Raw genomic sequence first — 21,167 nt, 5'->3', positions numbered from 1 at the left:
TAATACAAAACGCAGATTATACTGAGCGACCAGACTTTTTTTTTTTTTTTACGCCAGAGACTTACCCTGCATTCGTTCGAAAATACATTACCCTTCAGTCAGCCGCTTTCTGCACTGGCCAGGTACAGACAGTTGAGAAGAGCATGTCCCTTCGGTTTAGGGGGTGTGGGTCAGGTTTTCCTTATGACCGAAAACACACACACAGTCCCGTGCCTTCGTCTTTTTTATCTGGTTTGGACGGCCGTGTTTTAGAACAGAACAACCAATCAGGGTGGGCCACATTGTTTATGTGGTTGCCCTAGTTGTATAATTGACGTGCATTTAATTTTCATGTCCAATTGTTAGTTGTCCGTATAACTTAGGCCTATTTATTTTCTGGAGCCAATTAGATCTTAAATGTGGGTAATTTGGGGTTGATAAGTACATAGAAGTCAGCACAAATTGTTATCTGGTTGTAGCGCATCATAACCACAAGCTTAAGCTTTATTTTTACAAGGCTTGCATTTTAAAGTATATGAAAGTTTGAGGCCCAACAATTGCAATACTTCTATTTCGTTCAAGCTTAACAAAACAGTTGTTCAATTTATTCACAGATGCGTCAATCTAGCAGCACAGCAATCATAGAACCGCAATAGGAATTAGAGATGGGAGAAACTTAGCAAGTCTTTCTCCACTGCATCCCTCTAGTAATGCTGTATTGCGCCATGAAGTGATTTCTAGTGTTTTGTCCAAATCATTTTAAGTGTTCCAAATGATCGGGCTTTCATCTGTCCACTTTGGAGACTATCCGACAGTGAGAGAGACTCTCTAGGAGTCATGGAGACATTGCATTGTCTCTTCCCAGTAACAGTCACTTTCATTTTCACTTTCTTAATTTCATTTCATTACCTCTTGGTGTGGACTCCATACCCTAAAACATTCCTCTCCATCCTTTATGTTTACACCCTTCAAATTATTTGTGGGGGAATCCAACTGGGTCTCAAACTTGCAAGCAAACAGAAGCTGGAAGCGATACAAGAGTAGCACACTCAACCCTAGGGGAAGGAAGCACCTTCCAGTAGCCACGTGTGGTCAAATGAAGCAGCACTGAAATTTGACTTTTAAAGAAGAGTTTTCATTCTGACATGGGTGTCTGTCCCAAAGGATGCTAGAAAGTGATCTGAAATATCTTGCTGGTCAACACTACCTTAACACATTTTGATGTGGTGTCAAGACATGATTTTGCATCACATGACAGGACTACTGTATCCCAGGAACTTTATTTACCCCTCCCCAAACAAAGCTGGAAGAAAATAGGGTGACACTCAGTGATGTCCTACCTGACAATAAAATAATTCAAGATGACATGTCTACTGTGCTCCTGACTCAACGGTAGTGTTCAGGTATTGCAGGGTTGCCTAATCCGTTATTTTATGAACATATATAAAAATGTATTATTACAGGCACCAGAGGACATGGCAACAACAAATCATTGGCATGAACTTGAATTTTTTTGCCTTTGGTCTCGGTCTCTGTCTCTGTGTGTGGAAGTAATTGCAACATGCAATAGGATTAATGTGGTTGTCTCATCTTTAAATGCAAAGTGGTGCACAATATACATATATAATCACTTCACAGTTACCTGTCTCGTTGCTTCTTTTCACCTCAAAAGACAGAGTCCTCCTGTGAAGCACAGGAGTCTACATCCCAGCCCTGCAGCACTGATAACACGTACAGCAGGGCAGACAGCACCTGCTGGTACATGTGTTACATTCTTTCTAACTCACTCAGAGAGAGGAGCAGAGCTGTAACACTCTCTCCTTAATTTCTAGTCACAAGGAAATCTGCTAAGAAATTCTGAAAGCATTGATACTGAAATGAAAAATTACTAACATAAAGCTTAGTCATAAAAGCCAAAGAGAAAACACTGTCAAGTTTCTGGGTGAGAAGCCCTTAAAACCACAGCTATTAATATTCAAGAAGTCCAAAACAACAACATGAAACAGACTTATTTCTTGAAAGCTGCCAGTGATCTCTGAAGAATCCCACTCTTCCTCCTCCCCCTCCCAAGCTGCTTTGCTCCTCTTTTCTGGTATAAATGGAAAATCCCTTTACAACCAGACTAAAAATCAAAGCAAAATGAGGAAGTCGGGATAGGGGAGGAGATAAGGAAAATAGGGGAGGAAAATATGCAACTACTCGCTCAGGTCAGCCAGGTGCTCTCTTCTGCACGCTGTACAGACTTCAATAGTAAACAAAGGAAAATCAAATTATTTAGTTGAAATCTGTATGAAGCTTCAGTACGAGAATGCAGATCATGGCATGCAAGAAGATGGGCAAAATCAAATGTATTTAGCTTTTTTCAAAAGCCCTAAGAAACTGCACTAAGATACTGACCCACTGCTGACAATGGTTATCAGCACAGTGGCCCCCTGAAACTGCACTGAAAACAGACTAGCTGCTTGTCAAATTTTCTGCAATGGTTTTGAAAATGCCGTTTGTCCCTTCTAAGCTAGCAGTTTTCAACACCAGAGCTAAGTGTGTGATTTAAAAATCTGCTCATCTAGAACACAGCCATTCTTCTCTCCTCTCTTCAAGTCTAAGGATCTCAGATCTGTCCCTGCCACTTGCATCTAATCTCCCACGAGACATCAGCTTTTTCAGGCCATTTATTACAGGCAGTAAGTGTTAAACTTGTACATGAGCCAAGTGTATAGTTTAATGCAGTGCTGGCATTTTCAGGATGGAGTGACAAGAAGTACCTACTCACGCTGTGCTGCTCTTTCTCCATATCTAATATTCCACATCATCTTATCTTCCTTGGAGCAGAAGGGAGCATTGTCTAGCTAATAGGTCATGGGACTACCTCAGGAAGCTTGGTTCTAGTCCCAGGTCTTCCGCAGACTTCCTGTGTGACATTGTCACCAAGACATTTAAATCTCTGCTGCCTTAGTTTCCCCCAAATTTAACTGGGAATAATAAGGGGGGGTATAAATTATATGAAGATGAATCCATTAATGTTTGTTAAGTGCTTTAGAGTTCCTCAAAAGTCAGGTGAACGAAAAGCTTACCAGCAGCATGAACTGCCACAATCAATACAGCACTGAGACAGACTGCTTTAGTGGTAAACAGAAAGGGCCCCTAGTGGGAAGAGCTACAGATTTCTAAGAAAAGACTTGGTTTTTCAACGGTGAGCATCAACACATATCACGTGATCTAGAGAGAAACATATCACTCACCATCTGCAAGCCAGGACACACGCTGTGCCAAACCTTCAATATACTTTTTCCTTGACATGATGCCTCTAAAACAAGGCTTTTAAAGCACTTTACAAAAAACACTTCTCACAACAATCCTGCAAGGTTAATAAATATCACATCCACTGAATAGATGTATGAAAAGCAGCCAGAGTGACGTTAAGTGACTTGCCAGAACATTCTTAGAGATTCAGTGGCAGAGCTGGGGAAAGCAGCCCTTGTCTCGACTCCCAGTTCCCTGATCAGACTAAACAACACTTCCTCTCCTGAAGCAAAGTTTGGAACCTGTGCTGGTTCTGTGGGGATCCCAGGGACTTGTGCTAGCTCAGCCACTCTCCCCTCCACCAGATGGATTGGAGGAAAAAAGCTCAGTCAAATTTCTGCCCTCACACCTGTGGCACCTGGGGATCTCACACATCTTAAGATCAGCTTTATTTGTAGCCTCCCATGGGGTGAGGGTAGGTAGGGGGGGAAATCTAATGCCCATAAGAATGCACAAAGCATTCCTTCTCACAGGAGGGGACAAAAAGTGTATCAAGTCATTCCTTTATGCAATATTTAAAAAAAATATTACTCTTGTAATTATATTTTTACAAAACTAATAGCTTTGGCAAAACTTCCAGGCTCTGCCAAGAAAGCTATTTGGACTGCATTCTTAGAGGGAAAAATTAATTGCTACTATAAATGACGGTGTACCTCAGAAAGTACAGACTTAATACAGGGAAAGACTCCACTGATTTTTTCAGGAGGAATAAACTCTAGATAACTTATTTACAAATGCATTCTGGAGAAACAGTTTGCTCCACTTCTGTTTAAAGACAATGTGCCTATCAGTGAGCATGACCCTTACCTTCTCCCCCCTCAGCCACTTTACTTCTCTCCTCTTCATCTAGGTCTGGCCCTCTTTTCAGCTCCTCCTTCATTTTGACTTCTTCCAGGGCAGTCTCCATAGCTATGACTTCCCCAAGAGACTTCTGATCCTCCGTTTTATGCCTTCTGGGTTGACTTCTTTTTCTGTGAGACCTGGAGAGGCAGAAATGATGTTTCACATAAAGAAACAGCCTTCAGTTCATAAAAGATTACTGTCTTGCAAAGAAAGGGCTCAGTACAGAAACCAAACAACCTTCCTGGGAGAGAGAACACAGGCTGGCTAACAATGGCCTATGACAGCCGCAGGGACAGAGCAGACAACTAAAATTGAACAGGTAAGCCTGAACAATGCAAGATTTAAGACTCATTCACAGGAGCTATTAATTCGAGGAGTCCCTAAGGTTCCCCAAGAAAGTTTTCACCATTAATATAAACTGATGCTATCTAGTCACAGTAATTTTAAACTATATTTTTAATCTAAGCTCCTTTTGCCCACTTTCTGCAAACTTTCTATAGAAGTAGGGGGGGGAAGTATCATATTTTGTTCTCTGCCTGCACTCCACCTTTTCGTCTCTTTCTAGATGTCTGTCTGCCTCCCTACAGAAATCTGAAGGTACTCCGCAAAGGAACGCAATCCAGCTATCAGACACTACCAAGTGCCACCAATTTTTAAAAAGCAAGGCATGGACTGCTTAAGGCACTAAGTCAATATAGACAGTCTATGGCTTTTTGAGAAACTTGAAACAGAAGCGGTACAATTAACAGGGCTCACAGGTGATGGGGAAGGCTAACTAAAGAAGCACATTAAATATCAAGCATCAATTTGACACTAAAGGCCTAGTGGAGACAACATCCTTACTGAGAGTGAAATGGCCGGTTGGTGAAGTCCAAGAGAGGGGAAGATAGCTGCTCAGGGTCACTATCTGCCAAGGGACATGAAACCAGGGAGTCTCTCCAGTTTAGGAGACACATTTCATTTAGTTTTTAAATAGTATCTCAAATAGATCTCTGAACCCTGGGTCTGAGCCTAATAAAACCCTTTATCAGCAGAGACTGATTCAGAGAGCTGTGACTTTCATCATCATTTTAGCATGCAGAGATTTTCGAAAGTAGCAGCTTCCATATGGTGTCCCCATTCCATGCCATTGCATCTGCCACCACATTACAGAGGAATGCAATGCCATCTATGACAACGCATCTGCCCAAGACTCTACGGGAGCTGGAATCCAGCTTCACATCCTCAGAGCCTGTCCATAAACTCAGCTGCTAATTAGATTTGGAGTAGAATGAAGTTAACAGAGCTCTTAATGAGGCAACAAATCATACAAGAAAAAAAACAACCTGAGAAATAATGAATGATTACTACAGAAGAAAGTTGATCCACATGCACAGTAATTTATAATTGCTAGACTCTAACCATATGGTCGCCCTCTAAGTATAGAAGTTAACTTCACACTTGCAAGACATTCATTAGCTTGAACATGCAGCTGAACCCAGAAGGATCACAGCTTTTCTCTTCACTAAGATCCTGAAAACATACCACCTCCTCAGAAGAGAGAGAAATGAACAAAACTCTGTTAGAAGTTAAATCTTCTGTAGTTGGTTAAGTAGAATCAAGTTTTGGAGGCTATTTGTGGTAAAGGATGTCTTTTACCCCTATTATTCACAAGTATGGCACAAAGGTTGCAACAAGTTGTAAAGCTTTAACCTCATATTGGATGCAATAAAGGTTTCACAGTGCTCTTCTCCCTCCTGAAGCTGCAGGGATATAAGCAGGAGGGGAAAAAAAGAGAGCGCTCTCATCTGAAGAAATTGTATTTCTGGAGTTACATGTAGATGGGGTGACATTACTAGAAGAAAGATGACGTTACCTACTTGGACACATTTCCGATATCGGAAACGGTCAGACTGTGAATCTGGTTAAAAGGAAGCCATGGGCAGATAATCTATACAACCACATGAAATTAGGGTGATCTTTCCATGAGAACATTACTGCTTTCGAGAGCTCACACTGTGGAGCACTTAGCTGTTTATTGGGTTTGAAAATTATTTGGAAAGAATGAAAAAGCCAGAAAGGTGGCATTTGCCTCTTTTGAAAAGAGATTTATTTCAATGTGACTTGAGGAGTAGTTTAAACTGAAGAGTTTGGACAAACTCACAGAACAAGATAAACTTCACCCTGGTGAGGGTGTTCAGGAGGAATTCTTTCAATCCACGAGTTGTAAACATATGGAGAATATGGCTACGTGAGGTCACTGGACCAACAGCTTGAAAAGTGCATCATAGCGATTTTGAAATAATCTGGGAAGCAATGAGCAGAGTGGACACAGGTAGGTGGACCTTTTACAACAGCCCAGGTAAACTGAGCGGCTTCACTGCTATGTAGTAGGCTCACACAGAGAAAGAAGGGTGTGGGGAGCAAAGAGAAAGGAGTAACACTTAGCATTCATAAAGTGCTCTACGCCGATATTAACATTCACAACACCCTGGGAAGCAAGTATTATTTCCAACGTACACACAGAGGTTAAGTGACCCTGCTGAAGGTCAGTAACTCAGTCACAGTCCAGAGAAAAGAACCTAAGAGTTCTGACTACCAGACTATGCTGACTTTCCTGAAGCTTATTTGGGAGAAGGAAGAGACAAATTGTTTTAGGAAGATCGGCTCTGAGATGGAGCAATATTTAAGAGGCCAACTACCTGTAAAATTATCCTAATTGAAGTATTTTAGGACCGTCATATAAAATGGGCATTCAGAGAATTTCCCCACACAACTCAGTTTTCTCTAAAGTAACAGGCCAATTATTATACGAGGGAAAGCTGGGGGCAGGAATGACACAAAGCAACAACAGGGAATGCAAGAGTCCTGGAGGACAACACATGGCTACACTAAAACAGAGATAAGATCCAATTAATACAAGCAATCTCTTTCTTGCCTAGGTGTTAGTAATACCTGGATTTAAGATCATGGACACATTTATTAGGTCTGCACATTTTTAAAACATCAGTCACTCATCAGGCTTCCTAGTAAAGACGGTCTCAGATACTGTTTTTTAAAATGAACCTAACTCTTCATTCTAGGGTTTTAAAAAAAGTTATAGGTCTGTTGTGATTAATATTCTGCTGGTGTTATCAATTTAAATACATTCCAGATGAAGTGGAGCCATCTCCGGAAATGTTCTACCATTGCACAATACTAGATGAGGGGACACAACTAGCCTGCACAGTGCAGAGCAAGCACTGTGGGGAAAGGAAAGGGTAAGAGAGGGAAAGCAGGAGTGCGTGCGGAAGAGAACACACACACTGGTTCTTTTGGCTTCTATTGTAATTCAATTTCCTCTTTATAAAGATTTTTCCTCTTAAAGAAAGCATGACCAAGGGAGAAACCATTCTCCTTCCAGTTCCCATTTGCTTCTCCTATTGGCAGCCCATTTATAAAACCTTCTAATCCAATTGAACTTTTTGGAATGCAGCTGCTGTTTATTGGCAACCAGCTCTGTTGACCAATTAGCTTTAGCCACAATCAATTTACCATTATGCAAATACCATGTCAGGGCAGCATCTTCACTAGCCTAGGTTTATTCAGTATATCAGCTGCACATTCAAGAATGATAGACCAGAACTAGAATGGGACAAACAGAGCTCCCAGAAAACCTCTCCTGACAGAAGGAGATGCACACCATTAGGAAATCAAGCGAAGGTAAAACAAAGGAGGCCGCAGAGACAGTACCCAAATATCCTCCATGCCACTAGGATCAGACATGACTCAACTGCTGATTTTACAGCTACAGGTGTTCAAGATTAAGACTGGTATTACTGAAACAACAGAGACCTAGCCAACCCAGGATAACATCTTCAGATTTAATAAAAATGGGAGACTTTACCAAAGAGGGAAAATAAAATAGGTGTAGGGTTACTTGTGAGGACAGATTAATGGCAGTAGATGGCAATTAGTCTGCAGAGAGAAATGATGTAAACATGGGTGATGCAGCAGAGATAGTCTGGACAAAAGGACAGAGAAAGTCATTCAAGGGATTCTGAGATGTAGCTCTATGCTACAGCTACAGGGCAGAGTCAGAAAACAGAGCAGGAAAAGCTTCTTCCGATAAAGCAGCCTTAATTACAGTATTCCAATTACTCATCTATTCAAGCGACAAGCAAAGCAGGCAAAACCGAAAAAAGGTAATCATGGTCCTAGAGGGTAGTGCAGGATTGCTTTCTTGCACAGGTTGTTGAAAAACCTTCACAGTTGTAAACTACTTTAAACTGAATCCTGAATATAAATCCAGTGTGGCAAATACAGTTGACATTGACAACCATCTAAAATCCAGTATCACAATGAGCTCAGTTCAGTCAGACATGTTGGCGTTAAATGACCTGACAGGGACATTCAAAATTATGAAGGGATTTGATAGAGTGAAATGAGAAACTGCTCCCACACTAGGAAAAAGGATTTAAAAACCCAGGGACACATTCAACAGTAGGAAGTTAGGAGTATGTTTGGAATTCAGGCCATGCTATTTCTCTTCTAGAGAAGCAAACATGGAGATAATACGGTCTAGCTGAGGCTAGAATTGGATTATATGAGCATAGCATAAATACCTATCACCAGGGTTAGAGAATGGAGAAGCGGAAGAAATGGCTAATCATCAGCTAATCTCCTCCCACCAAAGAAAGTATGGGGCAGAACAAGGAGGTGTGGTTCAAACATCCCTAAAGCAGTCAGACCCATTTTCTTGCTGTACGTATTTATGCTGTGGCTCACACCCATAGCAACAGAGCCTTAGGATTCGGTTCTGTTCCATCTAGCAGTCCATTATTGAAGAGTTCAGTATTTCTTTATAGTAGCAACAGAAGGAATGTTATTCCTTTTTCGTAATGGGGACCTCAGGCAAACAGGGAAGGGGAAAAGGGAAATTACATACCGGTAATTGTGTTTGTTGTCCTCTTCTTCATCTCCCATCCTACAAAACAAGATTCAAGTAGAGCAAAACATTAGAGCGCTACCTGCTAGGAAGCCAAGTCAAAAAGACTGTAGAGCGCGGGAGATTTATACAGCTACGTTCCACTTCTTTTCCCGCAAATCATTTAAAAAGCACCCGAAAAACAAACAGAATTAGGAGACACGTACGTGTGTGTACAAGAGCAACGGAGTGTAAGTGATGGGAGGAAGTGAAGATGGGAGGAAGGGGGGGGGACCACAAACAACAATTACTGGCATGTAATTTTTCCCTTGTAGCATGCCCACTCTTCTCCCATCCTACAAAACAAGATTCCATACAGCAAGCAGAAGTGATAAGTAGTGAGAACAAAATTTAGGCTTTATGTGAAAACCAAAATCAGCCTTATAAAGTAAGGAAAGATCTAACTGCTGAGGAGTGATGGTGGTCTGAGCACCATATAGTGACTCTACCTAAAACAACAGCCCTGTATACTCCCCAGCAAGTTGGACCTAAATTCTGAGGCAAGGTCTCCTAGATTTTGCAGAAAAATGAAAATTCTGAACCTACTTCATTTACATTAAGGACAGAGGGTTTTATTAAATTAAACAGGAAAATATATAGTGGAATCAGTATAGGAACCCAAGTGTTACTTATTTTGACTTCAGGGGCAGAGTGAAAGTGAAGTTTGGGATTGTGAAGTAAGCACACTAGCTGATGTTTATGCTAAAATAATCAGTAGTACATAGCTGAAAATGAAATGTAAGTGACCATATCTTTAGGTTTCAGAGATAACACTCAACTGAGATGAACAGAGCAGCTTACCCCTTGCAGAGCTATTGTTTCAGGCTGTCTGTAGACTCATGCAGACATCACTGCACTGGTTTGCATTCAGCTCACATTTGTAAGGTTATTTTTACAACCATGAGAGAGAGAAATTTTTTTTTAAATGAAATCTTAGATTCTGGAGTACAGTACTCTGCCAAAGGGTGGGTTCCACACCTGCAGAATCACAGCCTTCCATAAATCAAGTCAACCATATCAGATGCATCTGCCCAAGTGGTAGCAATGGCTCTAGAAATATGTTCATGAACAGACAAAAGGAAGGCTGAATTAAGTCTTGGAATCAAGTAATGATTCTTTTAGAAGCTATTAAACTCTTGGTTTGCCAACAAAAGCAGGCAAGATTAAGGCAGCTTCTAGGCTACATATAATGTCACAATACACTTCATCCCAACTACAATACGAAGCCCCATATGCAGGAGTTGCTGAGGCAAGGAACTAAATTTACATAAAAGTTCTGGAAACTAGGGATAATTTATATTTTAGGTGCCTAAAGATGCAGATACCTAGCAGATTTTTTTTTTAAAAGGCCTAAACTGATTAGGCACCTAGCTCCCCTTGAGAGTCAAAGCTAGAGAAATTTGAGAGCCTTAACTGGCCAAACGAAGCAAGGTCTTACACTCAACTTAATAGCACTTCAAATATTGGCTTTTGCCCCTGTGGAACCTTACATTGCAGAGTTCCACTAGAAGTGCACCTCATGCTCTATTTCTGACAGCAGACTTGTACCATACTGTTTATTGTTATGAATTGAACTTTGCCATTCATAAAAAGTGTAAGCTGGGAAAAAACAACTCCTCAAAGCTCATGGGCAGAAAATGCCCTGATGAGGAAGCGATCCATGTCTTTCTGGAAAAGGAGCACTACCAGGACCTCAACGAACAACCTGGGGGACGGGGACAAAGCCAGCCAACAAGCAACTGAGTAATGCATGAGAAGGGACAGGGTTGCTGAACTGGAGGTCAGAAACAGAGACTAGATCTTTGCTAACTAGATACACTTTCCACAAACGTAATAACCACCATTTAGGGAACAGGCGACTCTTCTGTTGCTGGTGAAACCCAGAGCTAGAGCCGAAAGTTCACTTGCCTCTTTTTTGTAGACTGGGGGAAGAAAAAAAAAACCAGATAAAAAGGACAAAAAAAAGACTTAGGGCTGGTCTTAGCTGTTGCAGACCCTCTAAATCGACTGCAGAGCGCTCTTCAGTCGACCCCAGTACTCCAGCTCTCCAAAAAGAGTAAGCGAAGTCGACCAGAGTGTCTCCTGTTAACGCAGCACAGTGAAGACACCAGGGTAAGTCGACCTAGGCTACATCGACTCCAGCTACGTTATTCACATAGCTGGAATAGCGCAACTTAGGTCGACTTACCTCGGTAGTGAAGACAAGCCCTTAAAGGTAGTTAGCAAGGAGCGAAAGGGCAGTAGGAAAGGAATCAAGGACCCCTGGGAGATCTCCAGGGTGCTGCAATAAAGGCAACCACACAAACATGGCAGCTAAAAGAGAAGCACAGTAGTAAGCAGGCCCCTTGAGAGCTCACCAGCAAGCCCACAGATATGTGTGACTGAGCAGCAGAGAGTAGGAAAATACAGAGGGAAAAGTGAAAGCAAGGACTTAGGGGCAGCACAGAGATATGAAACTCAGTTGCCTGAAGCCTCCACTCAAAGAGGGCTTGGATTCCCTGAACATAGTACTTTCCCTCTGGATAAATAAAAGGGAAGCCTGAAGGTTACACCCGTGTCCGAGAAAAAAAACCTTAGAATTACCCAAAGAAAATGAGAGGAGTCATGGCTCCTGAGGGCCCTTAGTCCCTGGGAGGGACAGCTAAGGACTAGTCTATACATGGAATTGTTCCTGATTAACTCCATGTGTAGACATGCCCTGAGAAATCAGGACCCAAGATCCAGTAATGGCTTGCTTGGAGGAGAGGTTTGAGTCCAGAACTGCACCCTGAGGATCTGGAGGCATCTAAGCCTTCCAGAGCTGTCCACTGGCTGCTCAGGCTGTATCAGAGGTTCAGCAACTCATTCATTTTAACCATATCCCACAGAAGAGACCAGACTGTGCCCTGATGGGGGCAGGGTAGGGAAGGGGGAAAGATGGGGAGTCATCCACCTGTGGACTGGGAGCCTGCAACATTCATAGGGAATGCAGTGTCAAAACAATTCTCCATAAATTCTTTAAAGGTCATTTTCCTCTCTCCAATTCCTCTATTACTTTCTTTTGATAAATACAGAAATGAAACTAGACATAAAAGTAGCAAAAGGCAGAGGACTCCATGCTTCCAGAAGGGGGGAAAGAGAGGTGGAGATAAAAAGACTGAAGAAAATATGAAGGAGCCTAGCTAGATCTACTTTGTGTTGCTGCCAGTCTTTTTTCCTCCTGCTCCCTGGTAGATGGAGCTATCATACTTACTGTATGGAATCTTGTTTTTCAGGATGGGGGCCACATAAGTTTATATTTACAAAGAAAAAATGTTTCCAAAATATTTAAAAACCATGAAGGAGTTATGCAACCAAAAGACACGGAACAGTTCTGACTTACTTTAGAACAGTATTTACAAGGTTTAAAATCTGGGTACTAATTTTAAAACGACAATTTTATATGGTCAGTTTCATCAACTGGGAGAGTGAAATCCAGGACAATATTTCTGTGCCACCAAAAAGGTCTCAAATGGCAAAGACAGTCTCTTATTGCTAAAAATTACTCCATATGCCAGGGAAGACATTTTTGCATTGCATTAATTTAGTTTTGGTTAAAAAGTGTCAGATTGTGTTTGGAGGATTTCAAAGCAGGTGCTGCATGGACAGATACAGCATATATTTCATCACACCACCCTGCCAATGAGCTTCAACCCTTACGGAGAGGGTTGGACTCTTGGACTAAGAACAGCAGCTCAGTTCCCACGACCTGCTCAATCCTTGACCCTTCTGATGAAACTATAAGAGGACCAGTGGAGATGTGGGCACCTGTCCAAAGGGAAAAGACTAAGCAAAACTAAGAATCAGGGTTGTATTGGGGAAAGTATTTTTATATATACACCCGGCAGAATTTTTTTTAAAAATAATTTTGACAAATAATATCAATGTTCATTTTAAAGCATTTTTTCTATTTTATCAATTTAAATGTTCAGTTGTGAGAGATACTGGTGGGTTCAGGATACTATTTATGATTGCAGGCATAGAGGTTCAAAAAGTTAAAGCTTTATAACCATTAACACACAAATTGCCAACATATAATGTCAAAATATATAACGTAAATATCCTTAAATCAAACTTAAGCCACACTCTTCTTACTTTGCCTATCTGTAGATTTTGATAGTCATCAGTGGAAATATTTTTGTTGGTTTGTGTGCGCAGGGTGAAATTGAGGGTTACCAACATTCACCAATGAAAGTCGAATCCTTCCAAGCCTATCTATATGTGCCAATGTTAATACTAATAGTTGTCTGAATTTCTCTAGTGTCCTTCAACTAAGGCCCTTCACAAACATTAAGCCTCACTCTGGGATGTAAAGTAGCATTACACCATTTCACATGTGTAAAACCAAGCACAGAGGTTAAGTAACTTGCCCAAAATGTCACAGTGAGCTAGAAACAGAACCCAGGAGTTCTGACTCCTGAGCCCTGGATGTACATACTAGAATTCAATCTCTCTCAAATTTAGAGAAGCTAAAATAAGGTAATCAAATCTCATGCTTCAGAGCTTAAGTCGCCTGCAAAAGTCAGGAAGCAATTTTTCCCCATGTCTGTCTATGTTTGTATTCATATCGTACCAATCACTGATACAGGCTATATGCATGACGGCAGAGTGGACCTGGGGAATTATGGGTTTAATATGGCTTTGTCTAAGAGATGCCAGGTACAGGCTACCGCTGGAGGACAAGATACTGGACTCTGGGCTGTTAGAGGAGTGTAAACCCTTCTTCTCACTTGCCTGTAAACTCCTCCCTGGAAATATCAATTCACTGAGCCATCACACATTCCCAGCAGGACCTTTTTGACAACACTTGCCCTACACACAAGCCAGCTGCTTTAGGGCTCTTATATCACAGCGACTAATGCAGTACAAATGCCTAGATAAATGGGAACCCACAAGCCCTAGGAATTTTGAGCTCCATTTGTACTTTTCTTGTTAGAGATGGGCAATTGAAATTTTAACCCCAGCACCAGAGTCTGTACCGCCAAGATTGCACAGCAGCTCCTCAGGCACTCTTCAGGCAGGGGTTGGTAGCTACCCCTCAGACAGAGACGCCCCAAATACTCTAGCCACTACAACTATGAGCGTCTAGTGGATACCATTCCCTCCTTACCTGCGGAGCAGCTTAGCTTTCAGCTCAGGCTTTGTCTCATTCCAGGCATCCAGCTCTGGGCTGGTCAGAGCTGTGGGTTTCATGTGGTCCAGAATAGCACCATCTTTCCCTTGTTTCCACAAGTCATAACGTTCCGGTTGTAGAACCCTCACAAAAACATCCATGGAAATCTTCACCATGTCTTTGCGGCACGTGCACTGCAAGAGAATTCCAAAGACCATGATCAGTCCAGTGCTTCAGCCAATGTGCCCAGCTCAGAGGAACTTCCCCCTTCCAACTCCTCCAGAGTTTCCCCCTCCCAAAGCAGATTAATACTGTGCATATCTACTTTATAACTCCCACAGCTGATATCAGGGGTGTATAGATGCGTGAAAGTATTTGGTGAAAACTTGGAGAATGAATTACTCCATCTGCGCTTAGAATAGATAAGGCAAAGGCAGAGACTGTGCCAGCAACCTAGGCAGCCCTGCCAGTATCCCTCATCCTTGATCTGGTGAAACTTGAAGAGGCAATTTGAGACCTCAGCCCCCAATTAATCCTTTTCCTGTCCTCTGAGGCTGCCAACAAATTTGCCAATTAGTGGGAACTCAGGTAATGGGATGCTGGTCTACTGAAACTGATTGAGGCCAACAGTCAGATGGTAAGAAACTTTGGTTACTATAGACCCAGGCAGGTTTTGACCTGAAAGCTTGGAGATGAAAGATTCTAGATCCCCATTATCCATTCGCCTGTAAGCATGTAACTAATACAAATAACCGCCCCAGGACAACATTTCCTAATGGAAAAAGGCCTCAAAGGAACAAAAGCCGAACCTGGTGCCACACCGTACCTGTTAAATCTTACATTCCTAAATCAAGATGTCTGGTTTGGAAATGATTGTGCACAGCAAGTGGTAGAATCCAGAATCAAGGCCTGTTCACTGCTGGCACAGGAGCACAGCTCTGATGTGAGAAGGAGCATTGTCCAGCTGTCCCCATCTACCAAAAGTTAACTGACTAGTTGGCAGGAGTTTGGGGGGAGTGCACTGACCCCTCTGGATGCAGCTAGTAACCAAAATGCTTGCTTGGCAAACAGGTCATTGAAGCAGGTCATTGAAGCAGCTGTGCCCACACAACAGACTAGAATAAAAACACAGATGTGTACCAAGTAGAGTGGTCAACCAACAGCCTTCCAGGAAAACCTGACTGATTAATTTTGTCTGAGTTTGATTACAGTTCAACCAAGAGAATAAATTTATCCACATGTTAAGGAAATGATTTTCAAAAGATGCTTTAAAAATGTATTTATTACTCCTAAACAGTTGCCACAGTAATTATTCCCAGGAGTGGGATTGTAACAGTTAAGCTGTTAGAACTGAACATCAGAGACAGAAGCTTGGCTGTGTCCACACACAGCCTCTGGCGACTGAAGACTGGAGGTCTACAGCACTGAAAAATGATCTGTGCTACTGCAGCTTCAGAAGAGATTGGTACATGTAATTGCAGGGGATACAGAGGGGGAAAGAGATGAGCAGATGGGAAGTAAGGAAGAGGCTAAACAGCAATAAACCATTTTACATTTAGAGGAAGCATCTCTAGACTAGGGAAAAATTCGTACCATTTTTGGGGCTACCAAAACAGCATTAAAATTGACCTGTGGAACTACAAATACACATTTATTACTGTGCAAGAGACTAGATACAAATGTATTTTAGGTGGACAGATTTTCACCATGCCAAACTATATGAGTCACGTATGAGACTATCCATACCCCTTACAGAGAGCAATCTGCCCCCAGCACTGAAGCACCGGAGCATGTATGCCTCTCTGTAAATTGCTAGCAAATCAGGGGAATGCAGAGCTTCACAAAAACCAATTTATCACCTCAAGAGAGTTGTGCTTACTCCTTTTCTGGTGCTCGGAAGCAGGTGGCACCCTACTAGCTGGGCTCTCAGATAACCACAAACTCCTGTCTTGTTTTACTCTCACACTGGATTTCCACTCTGCTTTGTAGTCAGAGGATGATGTAGTTAGAGCCATTTTCCAGGACTATATTTTTAAAGCTGTTTTACACCCGCACTAACACATACCCTTTCCAAGACATCCGCTTACATTTCTATCACTTTCTCAGCAGTAATGCACAAAATTAGACAGTGTATGGCTGTGCTCCTCCCTTTTCTTCTCTCATTTGTTACTAACAGCATTAAAATATTTATAGCCCTGAATGTGAAGCAGCAGATAGAAGAAATGTTCTCTGCAAAGCTCCCTGCTGCCCCAATTCCTCAAGCCAGAGGACTCCCCCCCCACCACATTCTTGTTTTTCATTTCATGAGGAGTGCTGGCCACCTTCTGCTCTGCAACGAAGCACTGACTTGGGGAGCAGTAATAACCTGACTGTACTGAGCGGGAGCGAATATTTATGGCCAGACAATTTCCAGCAAACTCAATTCATTTAATGAAAAACAGTGCAGGAAAGAAAGGCTTGGAATGTAATTTGGCCAAGGAGCTGCCAGAACCCAGATGGTGCCCCATGCTTCAGATTCCGGGCTGGGCAGAAGCTTTTCCCAGTGTCTCCATCAATTGTGGCTTAAGGGATTTGTATCGAGTGGCTTTTCAACTGCTTTCCCTTAAGTAATTAAAAAAGGCACCTGTGTGCTCCTATGAGGGGGAACTTGAAGCCGCACCCTGCAGAGCGGATCACCAGTTGGTCCTAGAGATTGGCCCTTTTCCCCTTTGCAAAGGGCTAATCCAGACAAAAAGCTGTATAGACAAGGAACATCCCCTTTCCTGCATCTGCCTTGGTACCAGCATGTGTTCAGCACACTCAGGTCATCTCTCTTCAGGGAATACAGGGAAAATATCCAGCCAGATGGGTCTAAGTATCCTGAATGCAGCCATGAAAGCCAAAACAGGTAACAATAACTCCCACAAGGCAGGGGCTGCAGGCCCCAAAGGCTCAACGTACAAAGACTGCCAGGAATTCATACACTGGGCTATTTCAGGTCCAATTGTTGTTCTGGGAAGTGACACTCCAGGCTGCAGTCTCCCTGGCTTAACCTCCACAATCCCCTACAATGCCACCAGTCTGCAGCAGCCAAGCTCCCCGCTTTCTACACAAATGTAACATGATGTACGTTTATATTTCAATTTTAATTTTATTTTATTGCTTTCACACTAGTGAGCATGAATAATTTACACACAGCCTCTCTCCTCTGGGGCTTCCTCCAGCCTGTGCAATGATATTTCCTCAGCCACCGCAATTGTGTCATATTCATGGTTCCACAATGGCCAAACAATTCTTCCCCCCACCCACTTCTCTCTGCCACAGCAGCGTAATCCTGCTTCAAGCAGCAAGTACTCTCAATGCAACTGCAAACAGGGGATGGGGGCGGGGGGGGGGGGGGTTTGGGAGTGTTGTGGAGGTGTAGAAGGCTGGCTTTACATGCATCCGCTGTTTTTCCGGTTGAAACAGGACCAAGAAAGCATGTATTCTTCAGCATTCCTGTTGAGATAACACATCCAGTTCTCAATATTTTGCCCCACCTCCACACCTTCTTAGCAATATTTGCAAAAATGGAGTGATGGGTAAGTATCTAAATGTGGCTACAAATGCTAGAATTTTTGAAGGTGAATCACACACACACTCTCTCTCCCCACCTCCATTTATCCTTCTTCTGCCAATTTACAAATAGGGACAGAAAGCTCTCTGAAAGGGAGTTTAGCTGTGCCCTGAGTTTCTAATGGAAAAATTAGAAACAAATGGGGGGGAGGGGGGGGATGGAGGCAATTCAAGGAGGTTTGAAAGGTTCTCTCAAGTACTGAGAACTCTGGGGACCTATCGTGTTCCAACCATTGTATAAAACGGTAAGAGACCAGGACCAAGGAGTAATTGGTGCCCCCTGAATGACTTGTACTGCAGGAGCACTGATTCTGCTCTATAGTATAAAAATGGTAACTACATTAAGGAGCCAGGCCTCTTCTGCTTATAATCTAGCTATGAATAAAGGAGACCAACTCTTTTTGCAGGATGTTCAGAAAAGGGGGTGTAGAAGACGAGGACACATTCAGAATGGATAGGAAACACTTACAGTTCCTCAGTTTCAGATCTCAGGTAAGCATGAACCCAGATGAGGGATGCTGAGCAGCCTCCTCAACTCCAAGAACAGAAGAGCCACCATTTGGGTACAAGGAGCTGACATTGTATCTTAAGACATTAAACCTTCCTCATAATCAGTCCAGGCCACACATCATGCACTGAAGCCATGTGGCTGCCCTCCTCTCTCCTGCCCCTTATTTACTGTTATACACTCTGGTGACATTCCCTTCAGTTGTGCCTCGCATGTGGAGATACTGGACATCTTGATGAGCCGCGCTTCAAAAAACCCCTCTCCGTACAGCTGTTTGTGACAATTTAATCGATTCCCTGAATGTCTGTAATGGATTTCTGTGACTGTTGCAGAAAACACAGATCAACTGGCATGCGCGAATCAACAACCCTGCCCACGTCTACTCTGCTTCTCCCAATTCTCCTTGCTGGAGGGTTAGGATGGGATAAATAGTACTTCCTAATAAGCTATGTCATTAGAGCTGGAACACTTGACAGTTCACCAGAGATTGTAGAGAGAGCATGCAACACCTGTATGCAACATAGGTGGTAGCTCTCAATATTTATGATGTATCTTCAAATTATAAAGTATAAATAGGATAGAAAATAAAATAAAAAGAGTCTGCACATAAACAAAGTGTGGTAAAATAGTCCAAAGCAGAACTAATCACATTTAAATTAAAGCTACATAGACTCCTGAGATTTAGTACCTCATTATAGAGTTCAATTTGCTTTCTTAAAATCTGTGCTTTCAAATTAAAACATGTCTTGGCCTTTTAGTTCCAATGTTACAAAATGAGCAAGTCTACACCCAAACGACAGCGTTAAGGAGAGGTATGAAATATTGTTTCCTTTATGTAAGCCCCTAAATGCTAATACCTTTAGACAAGATGGCATGCCTTGGCCAGTTCTGGACTGGATTTTAAAAGATCTGCACAAGGAAAAAAATCTGCTCGGAAAACGCTGCCCCAGTTCCTGTCAGTGGCACAAAAGTTTAACCATTGCTACCCTTTTGCCTGGATTTAATAGGTACAGGATTTGATTTGCTGTGTGGCTTAGCCAGCGTGCATCATATGAATCATTTTTATAAACAATAAATGTCTTCTTCAAAAAATGGTGCTGGCTGGACATATTTGGTGCTGGCTGGACTACAGAAACCCTGATGTGAAGTCCCAATCTTCACAGCACAACAGCCCCAACTCCCCTTTACATCACCTACCCATCGACAGGGCCAGCTCCAGCTTTTTTGCCGCCCCAAGTGGTGAAAGGGAAAAAAAAGGAAACAAAGAAAAACGCAATTGAGCTGCCGCTGAATAGGAAGGGAGGGAATGAAGGACCTGCCGCCGAATTGCTGCCGAAGACCCAGATGTGCCGCCCCAATGACGCACAGACTGCCTCCCCTTTCTATTGGCCGCCTTCCTTCGCTGGTGCCGGCCCTGCCCATCGATACATGCTACAAGTGAAATGCTGTAAAAAAAGAACAACCCATTCAAGCAGCCCAAGGAATCTTTATGACAGGCTTCCTTCTCTGCTCTCTCAGTGGAATTCATCCCTGCTTTAGACCCACAGAAGGACTTAGTGACAAGGTCACCAAAAGCATGGACCATGACTAAATGGCAACATGAAGGCCGTACACTTGTCAAGTCGAAATGACAGATGAAAAAATTTACAGCTATGGAGTTAAGGGACTTTGGGATCTAATCAAGCATCTTTGAGACTCTTCTCCTCTCATTTGGTACCCAGATTGCCATACCAAACTGCTGGGAAACAGCATGGCTGTCACCATGCATGCCGAGAAAGTGACAGATCAAACAGCAGAATATTCATAACCAAGGTCTCCTAGGACCTGCTGGCAAGTTCAGAGGAAAATGAAAGTATGTTGTAGGGTTTGCTGTTTTCCTTCAGTTACAGTGAATCAGAGACCCAAAGCAGTAACAAATTGACTTCTGAAAAACAAAATAATGACAGCTCAGTAAAAAAGCTTCACCCAGTGAACCCCTCACTGGCCTGTTGATAAAATCCTGCACCCCTGGGTGAATGCCTACCATTTTTTAACACAACAAGCTCTCTCTCATCCTGCCTGCACTCTAGACAGAACACAGGACTGCCTACATGAAGCATGAGAGGGCAGAAGGCTAGTGCCCACATGAATCATGATTCTCAGACAGACTCAAAGGGCCTATTTAGTGAAATAACTGAAATATATATATTTAGTTTTAGTGTTTCCCTTGAGCTAAGTATTTAACAAAAAGCCTACCTTCCTCATAGCCCAGAAAGGCTTTTTAAGAATTCACCAAATCCACATATTTTCTATTGAGGCTTCCTCTGCCCCCATCTTATCTCTCCTTTCAGAAGCTAGCGACTTCATTGACCGCCTCCCCAAGGAGCAATAGGGATCTGGTTATCAAAATATAGGTTATGAAGATAAAAGCATGGCAGGGACTACTTATGGTCAAAGCAAATGTGAAAGAACCATAAACAAATCTGTTTAGATAAGCTGAAGATCCCAGCTTGGAGGACAGTCAATATTGAACAGATTTCCCTCTCTTCACACTATCACAGAACACAGAGTTCAGGCTAGTCTACTGTAGTACACAGAGTTTATTAAAATACAAAAAAAAAGACAAAAGTAAATAAAATCCCCACCTTGAGTCCTGCAACTTATCCCATCCCAGCAGATCTGATCAATTCAGAACTGGGACAGCAGGCCCCTTTGAGAGCCTGAAACTGCATGAACACAACAACACATTTTTCCTAAAGAGGCAAACAGTGTCTTATCCCTCCAAGGGCTAAAAAGTCATTTCATTGCCATGTTCCCACAGTCTAAATGGGAGAACTGATTATTTAGTCAAGCCAAGGACCTCCTTCCCATTATCTCTTACCATCTCT

At 42.5% G+C, this 21,167-nt stretch overlaps 1 protein-coding gene across 3 annotated transcripts in view; it reads right to left on the bottom strand.

Moving 5' to 3' along the window:
- KDM4B (lysine demethylase 4B) overlaps positions 1 to 21,167 on the bottom strand; it is a 174,323-nt gene that overhangs the window by 44,054 nt on the left and 109,102 nt on the right. For all 3 annotated transcript variants that reach the window (XM_084614389.1, XM_084614390.1, XM_084614391.1), the window contains exons 9-11: positions 14,196 to 14,392; positions 9,029 to 9,067; positions 4,087 to 4,259 (exon numbers count right to left, since the gene is read on the bottom strand). In XM_084614389.1, coding sequence (XP_084470515.1) covers positions 4,087 to 4,259; positions 9,029 to 9,067; positions 14,196 to 14,392 — 409 coding nt within the window. The remainder of the gene's footprint in view (positions 1 to 4,086; positions 4,260 to 9,028; positions 9,068 to 14,195; positions 14,393 to 21,167) is intronic.

This window comes from Lepidochelys olivacea, assembly GCF_965140295.1.
Source record: "Lepidochelys olivacea isolate rLepOli2 genome assembly, chromosome: 25".
Taxonomy (NCBI): domain Eukaryota; kingdom Metazoa; phylum Chordata; order Testudines; family Cheloniidae; genus Lepidochelys; species Lepidochelys olivacea.
The sequence above is the reverse complement of the archived record's forward strand: the minus strand, read 5'-3'. Positions and strand labels throughout refer to the sequence as shown.